Genomic DNA, 11910 nt, shown 5'->3' on the forward strand with positions numbered 1-11910 from the left:
TGGTACTTACTAGTGTTGGAGAATTCTGATCTGGCCAAAAAGATTCTGGAACAGGCCAATGACCTATAGGAACCCCAGTTTTAGGATTTGGTCTGACATATATGAGTTTGTGACAGCTATGCCAAGGCTGAGATCCAAAAGGCCTTGATATATCTGGCTGCCCATCTATAGTAAAGAAATTAAGACAAAGAAAGCATATATCATTAAAGGGAAAAAGCCTTAAGGTTAAATTATATCCATTATCACTTAACTTAATAAAAATGTTCTAATACTTGTTCAATTCTGAATTTTCCTATTTTTCTTAAGTGGTAGAATACCATCATGACTTCTTAACATTACAATTAGATTAAAATTCACTAGAGAGTAAAGTCTGAAAATGCCAACTATGAGTTTAACAGCTGAAAGGAGGTCCCACAGCATCTTTTACTTGCCCAATCAGAATATGTACAACATACTTCATTGTAAATACTTGTTTAATGAATGATGTTTCCCCCGCCAGATGATAAGGGTAAACACTCAATGTCCTTATCATCATGCCTGGCTTAGAAAATTCTAGGTAAGTATTGCTAAATGAGTAATCATTTTAACTAAAACCTAATAACTAAAATAAAAAAAACCTTTAAATCCAGATTTGAAGCACCTACCTTTAATCTAAAATAATTCTAACAAAATAGCAACTCTCTTCAACTAAACATTTACTTAGTGCCTAACTTTAAGCCAAGCACTAAAATAATCTAAAAATAAACATATTCCATGCCTAACAATTCAATTAAAGAAAAAACTTTTTTTTTTCTAAAAGATTTTATTGGGGAATTGGGGGAGGGGACAGCATTGGGGAATCGGAGAAGAGGAACAGACAAGTGCTGTCCTTTTGTTCTTCAGTTTAGTTGTGGAGGATGTCCCTTCACTGGCCCATGTTGGTTTTGTGATCATTGCGCTCTTCCCAGCTGAGGCAGATCAGTCGCTGGCCATTGGACAGCTGCTCACGGCAGTTTATGCCGGACGGCTGCTCACGGCAGCCCACTGCAGCAGGGGCTGCAGCCTCCATCACCGGCGACTCATGGCAGCCCAGCTCCAGGTTGAGCTGTTGCTCACCATCTTAGCTGTAGAGGGCACAGCATCACTGGCCCTCATGTGGGATCCCAACCGGCGGCCCTGCTGCTCAGAGCTCGTGTTCCCAAGCCAACTCTTAACAAATGAGCCACTCGGCCAACCCAAAACTTTGTTTTAAAACCAGAAAGTGATACAATTTATATAATCTTACCATCTTCATCTCCTTCCCTATAATCCCCCTCTGAGGGTACCCACTTTTTCACCTCTATGACCTTTCTCTTCTCCCACTCTAGTGGATCACCTCTACCAAGTGTCATTAACAACTTTCTAATTTTTGCAAGCTCCACTGTACAATGCAAAGGGTCCAGATGTAACAGCTGTCCAGTGATCCTAGTGTAACTCTTATACCCTGTGGCTAACATAAATAGTTCATGACCATCGAATATTAGAAAAAAGGCAAGTGGGGGCTTAGCTAGAGTTAAAATAATCAAGCTTAATGGCAAGGCTGGTTCTTCATTTTTGGAACTGTACACACCACTTGGTTATGACCAGTTTGATCCTTAGAAAAAATATAGCTAAAGAATTAAAGAAACACCTAGGGTTCACTCTTGTGTATTAAGAGACATCGGAGAAGCATACATACATACAGGAGAGAGGCAATGTTACAATACTAAAAAGGAAATGAGATTGCTCATCTGTAAATGTTTATATAGCTTTTTGGCTCTTGTAAAACTTCAGTTTATTAACAATCAATATAAAAAAGTGATGGTACTGAACCATTATCAATTTACCTTGACTTTCCTATTTAATCTTCTCTCTTTACCAATAGCTGTTTTGTCATCTTAATAATTTGGCCTTGTCAATCTTAAGGCCAAATCACAGTAATTTTTATATCCTAGTTGCATAATTGATACAGCAAGTTTAGAATGTCTGTAAGAAAAGTATGATAATACCTTCTACGGGGGAAGGATCTGGTCCAGCTTTTTCAAAGTTTATTACCACGCCACTTTGCACTTTCTGCACCAAGGACTCCAGACACTGATTAAGCATTCTTGGAGAGCATACAGAGTATGAGCGGCCTGATAAAAAATAAAGTGAACTAGTTAGTTGTAGAAATTCCTACCTTTAGCAAGAGAGAACCATAGTGGAGTTTCTGACAGTACTGATTAATTAACAAAGAACAAAAGTTCAACGGTAAAGTTTGACTTATTTCATTATCTTGTGGGAAGATGAATAAAACCAACAATTTCATTTTGTGAGAATACATAAACTTTTTTCTTCTAATAATAGATATATGGAAAATAGAAATCTTGGTCTGAAAAAATCACAATAAAAAATCATGTTTAATTTATATATATGATATATATTATATAAAATATACCAAAAAATATATATAAATCTATCTACAACCGTTATCCAATACATTTTATCTTTACTATACATACACAACATCTAATAACTAAACCCCCAAAATTTTACTCCTGCTTAATGTAAGTATTATCACTAAGATTAATGCAAAGTACATAGCAGATACTTATCTAATTGGTCTGCTGGCAGTTATTGCTTATTTTAAATATTTGCACTTTAATATATAGATGGTTAGCAAGTACGTTTCTGAATTTCATTTGGCTTACATACTTGGAATACTTGGAATATATTAAATGAATTTCCCTTTTGTATATTTTATAACCTACAGGACTTTTAGTTCAGAAGCATTAAAATGCTAGTTATTAAGAAAAAAATACTAATGAAAAGATCTCTTAAACAGGATTTTCGATACATCTAGACCTGTGTTGTCCCATACTATAGTCACCGGCCACATATGGCTACTGAGAATGTGAAGTATGGCTAGCCCAAATTGAGACATATAGTAAGTCTAAAATATATACCTTATTTAGTAGGCTTAATATGAATATAATATAAAATGTCTCAATTTTAAAATATCAATTTCATGTTGATTTTTCTGTATATATTGAATTAAATAAGATAATATTAAAATTAATTTCACCAATTTATTTTTAATGTGACTACTATAAAATTGAAAATAACATATTTAACTTGTCATATTTCTATTATGTGCTGATATTGACCAATGCTGAAAACCTTAACTGAAACAGTGTTTAATAAAACACCTTATAATGTAATTTTCAATGAGCACAATATGGAATTTTACAAATTCAACAATTCAACCAAACACAGCTATATCATTGTATCTTAATTACTCATATCAATTTATACTTAATACGTGATTTACTAAAGGCTACTCAGAAAAGGGAATATTAGGCAGTAGTGCAACTGAAATTCTTAAGTCAGCTTTGCTTAGAAAAGCAAGTATCATACAACAAACAACTTACCTGTGTATGATGATAGTCATAACAATAAAAAAATAATAAAATACCTACCAATTACCGAGTATCCATGTGCCTAGCACTATTCTAATCACTTCATCATATTAATTTATTTAATCCTAGCAACAATGTATGGGTTACATTCTCCATTTTACAAACGAGAAAACTAAAGCATGCAAAGGTCAACTAATTTATACAGTAGTGCAACCAAGATTCAAACCCTTACAGGGTATCATGATGTTAATTTGAAACCAATATTTAAAATAGACCGTCTATATGGAGTCACATATATTTGAAAGAATTAGTAAAGTCAAATTTTTTTCCCAAGTCAATTTTAACATATACATAAAACAATATATAGACAGGCTGACCATCTTAACACACAAAGTATTTAAGAGCTTATATAAAGGTTGACTACCTTATTTCATGAAACTTAAGCATATTCCCAAGATGTCATTAAGAACCAAGTTTTTAAGTGTAAAACTGTGACAATTCTTTCTACTCACCTAACCTGTATCATCATCAATTAATTGATTAGGAAACCATAAATAAATCAGTTACGATCTTACTATGAAATAAAATTACTAATAAAGATGTTTAATGAAAATTAGAGAAAAAGTGAATAACCTTGAGTCACTTGGCAAATAATGATCCATTAGTTCTTTTGAAAGTTAAAAGAGAAATAGCAAATTCTGCCATCTTTACAAAGTGCACCTATATCCTATATAATGTATCTCTTATTTTCTATGTCAAAACTCACCCCTTGGAAGTATGACACTTCGTACTGAAGCATCAAGTTTCTAGGATCACTAATTGTATTTGTGAGAAAAGCACACTATCTTCAAGTCAAGAAGATTGCTCTCTCGTGATTATGTAGAGTCCACAAAAAAAAAAAAAATCAAACTAAATATAGTGAGTCGGAAGGCAAAAAAGTGAAAAAACAAAAACAAAAACAAACTTCCCCACAGAATTCTATTACATTAGCATTTTGGTATAGCAGAGAAAAGACAAAAAGAACATTTGGAATGTAGGCAAAAGTCCTTACAGAGGCTAAGAAAGCTAAATGTATTTAATATAGAAAAGTTTTACAATTTTTATAAAATGCTTTTTATCCTCAATACCTCCACCAACATGTCTATTAAGTATTTTTTGATTTGATATCATCCCTCCGCCTCCCCCACACCTGCCTCTACTCAGTGTACCCATTGTAGTCCATGGCACAGCCATTCACCTCCCCTGGTTCAAGCCAACTGGATCATCTAAGAATCATCATCACTGGTTTCTTCTTCCCTCCTTGCCCTCATTCTTGGCTCTCCTTTGCATCAGATCTCCTCACCAGCTCCAAACCTAGTACTTGAGACCAAAGTACTGTCATCTCTTACTATTCCCTGCTTTCATTCTTGCCATTTTACAGTGTATCTCATCTAGCAACTGAAGTGATCTTTCAGGAATAGATACCAATTTCACCTCCTGTAAAAAGCCCTCCAATGTCTTATCACACTAGGAAAATAGAAATATTTATTATGACCTAAAAGGCTATTTAATATTTGGTCCTTACCTGCCTCTCTAAACCTACCTGTTACTCTCTACTCCTCCCTATGTAAACTCCAGCCATATCGCTCCCCAAAATATAGAGCATGTTTCTTCCTGTATGATTTCCTCTGCATTATTCAGATCTCTACTCATATATTACACTTAATGTGATCATTTTGCAATACATACAAATATCAAATTATTATGTTGTATACCTGGAACTAATATAATGTATGTCAATTATACCTCAATCAAAAAAAAGAGGGTGGATGATGTGATCATTTTAATGGGATTAATATTTTTAAAACACAACCTGAGCTGATTTAATCCCTATTCAAACAAGTGACTTGAACTTCACGGTTAGAGATATGCAAATATAATTTGTAAAAAAACAGTTGTTTTATTTGCTTCTTTACATAACGAGTATAACAATCTCCAAGGGTAAGCAATATTTTAAACTGATTCAAACTGGGATAAGCATATCCTTTAGATTTATGATAAAAAGGGGGAGCCACCTCCTCAGAAGGCCTCTCAAGAATGTTCATTGTCTGTCTCAAGTTACTCTCTACACCCTTACCCTATTTTTTTCTTCGAAGTAGCACTCCCTAATATTACTTATTCATTTTACATGACTTTATGTCATACAGTCCCAAAATGTAAGCTTTCTGTCGATTGTTCCTACTATAGTCCCAGCATCAAGAATAGTTATTTGGCATAAAGTGGGTACTCATTAATTACCTGATAGTAAAAGAAAAATGCTTACAATGACAATTATACAATTTTTTTAAAAGCATACATAAAATATAACAAAATATTAAGCAATTATTTTGGCAACACAGGTAAATTTCTTTCCAATTTTTCCTAAGTGAACATGAATTACTCTACAATGGGAAAATAAATATACACACACTATTCTTATCATTAAGTTTTTTAAAATGCATAGGAATTATTAGCAGCGATTATATATCACATAGTGCAATACCAGTGGATATTAGTTTTTCTGGTCCCTCTACTTTTTTGATGGTTTATTCTCAAAACTTTCTTTAGTGAACATTCTTTTAAAATAAATAAGAAAACATTATTGAGATATATGAAAAGGTGAAGGGCATTTGAGCAGCTTCCCATTATTGCTAGCAAGAGCATGAAAAGAGGAAAATAAACTACTACATCAGGAGAGATTCAGGGTATATATCTGGGAAAAGCTTCTTAATTTCTGAACCAACTAAGGTTTCTGGGTCATTAAAAGATATTATTAATGGTGACTTGGAAATCTTCTCTGGAGCAGTTTCTTTCAAAGAATAAACATAACATAGGTATATTACTGCCCAAGGCAAGGACAGTAACTCCTACATGATGTCTCAGATTCTTCTCAGACCCTCTTCAATTATACCACTCACTGTTTCATACTCTGAATATTTTTGATCCCAGAAGACAAAAGTTATAGTACATATAGTCCTATAACTTTATAATTCTAAGTTCAAAGTAAGTAATTCATGGTAAGGAATTTCCAATGTGAGAATGTTTAAATTACAGCCTTAACCCCCTTCTTCAATCTGTTATAAGTGAAAACCCTGGATTTTAGCAAGTGGGTCAATTCCAGGCTGAAAACGAAAATTTCCCAATAGAAATGTGCATCCACCCGCAGAAACAATTAGGACTGTCACCAAAAAATATTATCCATGCACAAATTTTTAGCAGTAATTTTCAAATTTAAATGATAGGTTTTCCCTTTAAATTTGTGCTTACACCTTTTTTCTTTTGTAAATTAAATTGTGAAGGTATTACAAGAGTTCACCAGAAAGTAATTCTATAAAATGGGGGCATTTAATAATAATAAATGACAAATTCCTAACTTACCTACTTCACATACCTATGTAGGTAGGTACAGTACCTTTTTCTCTGTGAATCTTGCAGATTTCCTTACCCATGGAATTTTAGGAAAAAAGCACCTAAAATATTCATTAGACCTCCTGCTTTCCTTAAGCTTATATAGCTGGCTATGGTGGAATCTCAACAGAGCACTGACTGTGTCCAGAGAGTATGCCACAGGCCCCTGACACAAGTGAAATAGTGGTATGCCAGACTTGGACGTTTTAGTGTCAAACACTTGGTGAGAACTAAAATGCTCCATGAAAGTAAGAATGCCATGTTTGTCATATTCACTACTGAAGTATTAAAGCATGGAACAGCGGTTGGTACACAGTAGGCACTCAATACATATCCATATGAATTAATCCACGTGTTAACCAATTCTACATTAAAGATGTTCTGAGTCTATTATATATTCTGTTTAAAGAATGTCATTAATGTTCACTTAGCATGTGACTACCTGGACTAGTTGGTGTTTCCTCTAACCGATCAGGCTTCCTCTTTGCCTCTGGGGAAAACTGCACTTAACCAGGCATGACTCATTACATGGATTATGGGTAATGAGACGATTCTCAAAACATTTTTCACAAAAAATAATTCTTTGGCATTTGTAAATCATTGGCAATCTTTGTAGATAAGAAAATAAGTTTAACAACTTGAAATACCAGTATTTTCTATATGGGTAGAAAACAATTACCATTCATTATTGGATCCAATAGTATTCACATCCTATTCAAATCTGATCACAAACCTTTATTAATGGAGTTTTAAAAGCATGTATGTCCACTAATTCCTAATGCTATAACTTGTTAAACAAAAGCAAACATGGAGTTTTTGAAATGTACATTTTAAAACATTCAGATAAACTCTGCTTTAAGTCACTGAATGACTGCCAGCAAAAACTTACCGCCTGTCACTTCACACATTGGTGTGATTGCAGAGTCATCTAAAGGAACACCTGTCAACTGTTCTGATTCTACTGACATGGTGCCAGGCAACCGCAACACTAATGCAAAGAGTCTCTGATCCCAACGAAAAGGTTCCTTGGTCAATTCACTTCCAGGCAAAGGAGAATTAAGAGGTAAATGGAGCTGAAAGTAAGGGGGGAAAAAAACAATAAGATTTCCACACGCTATTTTCCCCAAAAGGCCACATTAATTACACTTGAATTAAAACTACATCATGAGTCTCCCATCGCTCAAAAAACAAGCTCAAAAACAAAAGCTTATGCAGATATAGCTAAAACAGTACATGAGATATTGTTACTTCAATTTTCTTAAGCTCTTCTCTGAAGACCTCAACTGAAAAAAAACTTATTACTATAATGCTTTTCAGATTTCAATTCAACTAACCACCAGGTGCTGGACTGCTTCCAAAAAATAATTTCATTTAATCATTAAAACAACCCTATGGCAGTTATTCCTATTTTCTAGATATAAAAAAAAAATCGGTCTCAGAGAGAATAAACAATTTGGCCTCCTGGGTACAAGTCCGTACCTCTGCTATTACACCACAGCAGCCTCAAACACCTCCACAGTTAATAATTTTATATATGCTTCATTTTATACAAAACATATACTCCCAAAAACTTTGCATGAAAGTAAATTTTGTCACTCATTGCATATTAAATGTTTAAAGGTAGTGATTCTTAGCACATCTGAATAGAGGGTTTGGGGGGTTTTTGCATGTGTTTTTTTTAATGTCTCTCCCCATCCCCATCAGATCTGCTAAATCAGAACTTAAAATTCTTAAGAATCTTAAAAAAGCTTTAAAATGATTCTAATGGACACCTCTGTACCAACAGGATCCATACATCAATCTTAAAATAACTAAATGGGGCAATCAGACAGTATGTCCCAGGATATAATACAATAGGAAGTATAACATAGAAAGGACAAAGGGAAAGGAAAGGAAAGGTTAAACTTGTATCTAATCAAGCCTTTAGTTCTATCTACCAGTTTACGGGGACTACTAGGGATATAGGATCAAGTTAAACACCACTACAAAGGAGCAATCAGTCAAATCCAGAATGTGAGACATTCTACAGGACAGATGACCTGATTTCTCTAATAAATAAATGGTATGAAAAAGGAGAGTGGTAAGTGGGAAGGGCTCAAAAGCGAAGATTTTTTGAGACAATCGAGAAATTTTGAAATATAGTACTTGAATTATTAACAATATTTTCAGTGTGATGATGATATGGTGCTTAAGAAAACAAAAATTCTTATCACTTATCATTTAAAAATTTTTTAAAAATAAAAACAAAGCTCAGGATCAGCATACTTGGGATCTTATTTATATAAATATTAGTTTTCTTTACACTATAGAATACACTTTAAAATTATCACTTCCAAAAAACTTGACAGAGTTTACACTACTTTCGTCATAATGCAAGACATACTTGTATTGCTTACAGCCTTTCTATTTCTCAGCTCAAAGATTTCTGAACTTAATTGAGGATTGAAGTCATTCTACACAGATTTAAGACTCAAGTTTCTTCATAGACTTACATCAAACCATTAAAAAAAAAATTAGATTCTTCTCTAAGAAGAGAGTTCCTAGTAAAACTCTGCTAAACTGGTACCTCTCTCCAAAAGATTCACGCCAACAGAATGTGGTTCCTTTATCAAGATCAGCCAAGATTTTATGACTGTGGCCAGGAGTCATGAGCTCTTCCTCTGGCACTGATTCTACTGAAGGCACTAAGTAAGGCAATAAGGTAGGAATGTTAAAAGAAATCTGGGCCAGGATGTTCTCTGAGGAAGGTTCTCTAATCTTAAACGCACTGTGACACTTGCAAAACAGCTCAGGAGCTCCAAGCCCTTGCTGCTGTGACCACACCCTGCCAAAGATAAATAAAGCACTGTTTTGGTCACCTCTTTTTACTCCAAACTAACCACCTTTGTACTAGGAAAGCACAACTACCAGGTGTCATTTTCTCTCTAAGATCACAGAAACATCAAAGCACCAGTGCATTGGCAGAAAAGGATTTCAACTGTTAATGTACTGCTCTGAGAAATAATGGGTACATGGAACTATCTCCAGAATCCAGTGGATAACAGCACTGCAGAGACCTCCTATGTAAGCGGTGGATAAAATAATGATAGACCCTAAACTACATACACATACAAACAACTAATCAGATAATAATCACACACACACATGCAAAACTGATCAGATAATGATGAACACCTACAAGGGATACAATATATAATGAAATAATTGGCCTTTGGCTGGTACAATGCTAGATCTAGAATGCATTTCAAGTAAAACAAACAAAAACCAAGAGTCACAAGCATATTTTAAATATAGCTATATCAATTTTATAGACTTCTCAAATTTTTACTCATTTTTCTATTTTTTATTATTTTCTTTTCCCATATCACTACCACCCTCTCTTACCAAAGAGGAGGGGGGGGTAAATTCACTATAGCTTGAATGTGATAGTAAAATAGGAAGGAGTAATGGCAGACAAACAGGGACAAGAAAAAGATAAGAAACCTGAAGGAAAATATTCTTAGGAGGTTTGAATTATTCCAAATTTAAAGTCTAGAGGTGAAATTCTAGCAATATCTTAAAATCACAAAGGGAGGTCTTTCTGAATATATGGACTTTGAGAATCAAAGCAAATTACACATAAATCAAGAAGAAAAATATATAATTAACCATTAGGAAAAAATGCAATAATTATGCATAGATAATTCCCCAAAGTGAAAAATGGGCAAAAAATATACCTGAGGAAATCCATATGGTCTATAAATAGGTAAAAAGATGCTCAAATACACTAACATCAGACAATGCAAATTAAAATATCAATGAGATACCATTTCACACCCATCACATTAGCAAAATTTAAAAGTTAGACAATATAAGATAATGACAAGTATATACACCAATGGGAATGCTCTATCACTCCTATGTGCAGCCATTTTGGATAATATGATAATATCTGATAAGCTGAAGATAAGCATACCCTAGGGCCCAGCAATGCCACCTCTAGTTATACATCTTAGAGAAACTCATGGATTTTCACAAGAAGCAATGTAAAAGAACGTTGTCTACAGCATTATTTGAAAAAGAGTAAAAATGGAAAGAACCTAGAAGCCCAGTAAAGGAATCAATAAATATACCATGGTCTGGTTCATAAACCAGAGTTGAAATGAATAAAACAGATCTCTAAGATCCAATATGGATCGATTTCCAAACAATATTTTTTGATAGTATGACATACATACATCCACGTATGCATACATAAAAGAACATAAATCATGAGTGTATAGCTTGATGATTTTTCACAAGTTGAATGCCCTTGTGTAACTAGCACTCATATCAAGAAACAGAACCTGGGCCAGCCAAGTGGCTCAGTTGGTTAAGAGTTCGCTCAAGAGTTTGAGCTTTGAGCAACAGCGGTTCGAGTTCCGGCCTGAGCTGAGCTGTCATTAAGCTGCCAACAGGTGGCAGGATGGCTCAGCTAAAAAAAAAAAAAAGGAAAAAAAAGAAACAGAACCTTACCATTTATGCCCCCTCCAGTCATTAACCCTTCTCTAACTGATTAGTTTTGCCTAATTTTGAACTTTATATAGTGGAATTATATAGTTTGGTCTCTTCGGTTTATGACTTCTTTTATTCAAAATTATATGGGTAAGAGTCATCCATATTGTTACGTGAAAAGCACAGATCATACATTCCCATTGCCAAGTGGCATGTGTATGTGTGGGTGGGAGAATGTACTATAATGTATTTATCAATTTTTTTGTTGGTAGGCATTTGGGTTGTTTCTAGTTTGGGTATATTATGAATAGCACAACTATGAAATTATAGAATATGTCTTTACGGAAAACATACGCGTATGGATGCATTTCTGTTGGATATGCACCTAGAAGCACTACTGCTGGGTCACAGGGAATGAATAAAATTACCTGTGTCAGGTACTGCCAGTTTTTCAAAGTGGTTGTACCAATTTATACTCCAACCAGCAGTGCAAGAGAATACCAATTGCTCCATATCTCCTTTACCTAACACTTAGTTTGGCTGTTTTTTTCATATTAGCTATTTTGGTGTGTGTGTGTGTGTGTGTGTGTGTGTGTGTGTGTGTGTGTGTAGTGGG

The 11910-nt window shown here is 34.3% G+C and overlaps 1 protein-coding gene across 3 annotated transcripts in view; it reads right to left on the reverse strand.

Annotated features, from left to right (window-relative positions):
- The window catches only part of INTS6 (integrator complex subunit 6), an 81078-nt gene that overhangs the window by 21040 nt on the left and 48128 nt on the right, over positions 1-11910 (reverse strand). For all 3 annotated transcript variants that reach the window (XM_019668885.1, XM_019668886.1, XM_019668887.1), the window contains 3 exons: positions 7711-7894; positions 2007-2132; positions 11-165 (listed from right to left, as the gene is read on the reverse strand). In XM_019668885.1, coding sequence (XP_019524430.1) covers positions 11-165; positions 2007-2132; positions 7711-7894 — 465 coding nt within the window. The remainder of the gene's footprint in view (positions 1-10; positions 166-2006; positions 2133-7710; positions 7895-11910) is intronic.

The sequence above is a fragment of the Hipposideros armiger genome, unplaced genomic scaffold (assembly GCF_001890085.2).
Source record: "Hipposideros armiger isolate ML-2016 unplaced genomic scaffold, ASM189008v1 scaffold_541, whole genome shotgun sequence".
Classification (NCBI taxonomy): domain Eukaryota; kingdom Metazoa; phylum Chordata; class Mammalia; order Chiroptera; family Hipposideridae; genus Hipposideros; species Hipposideros armiger.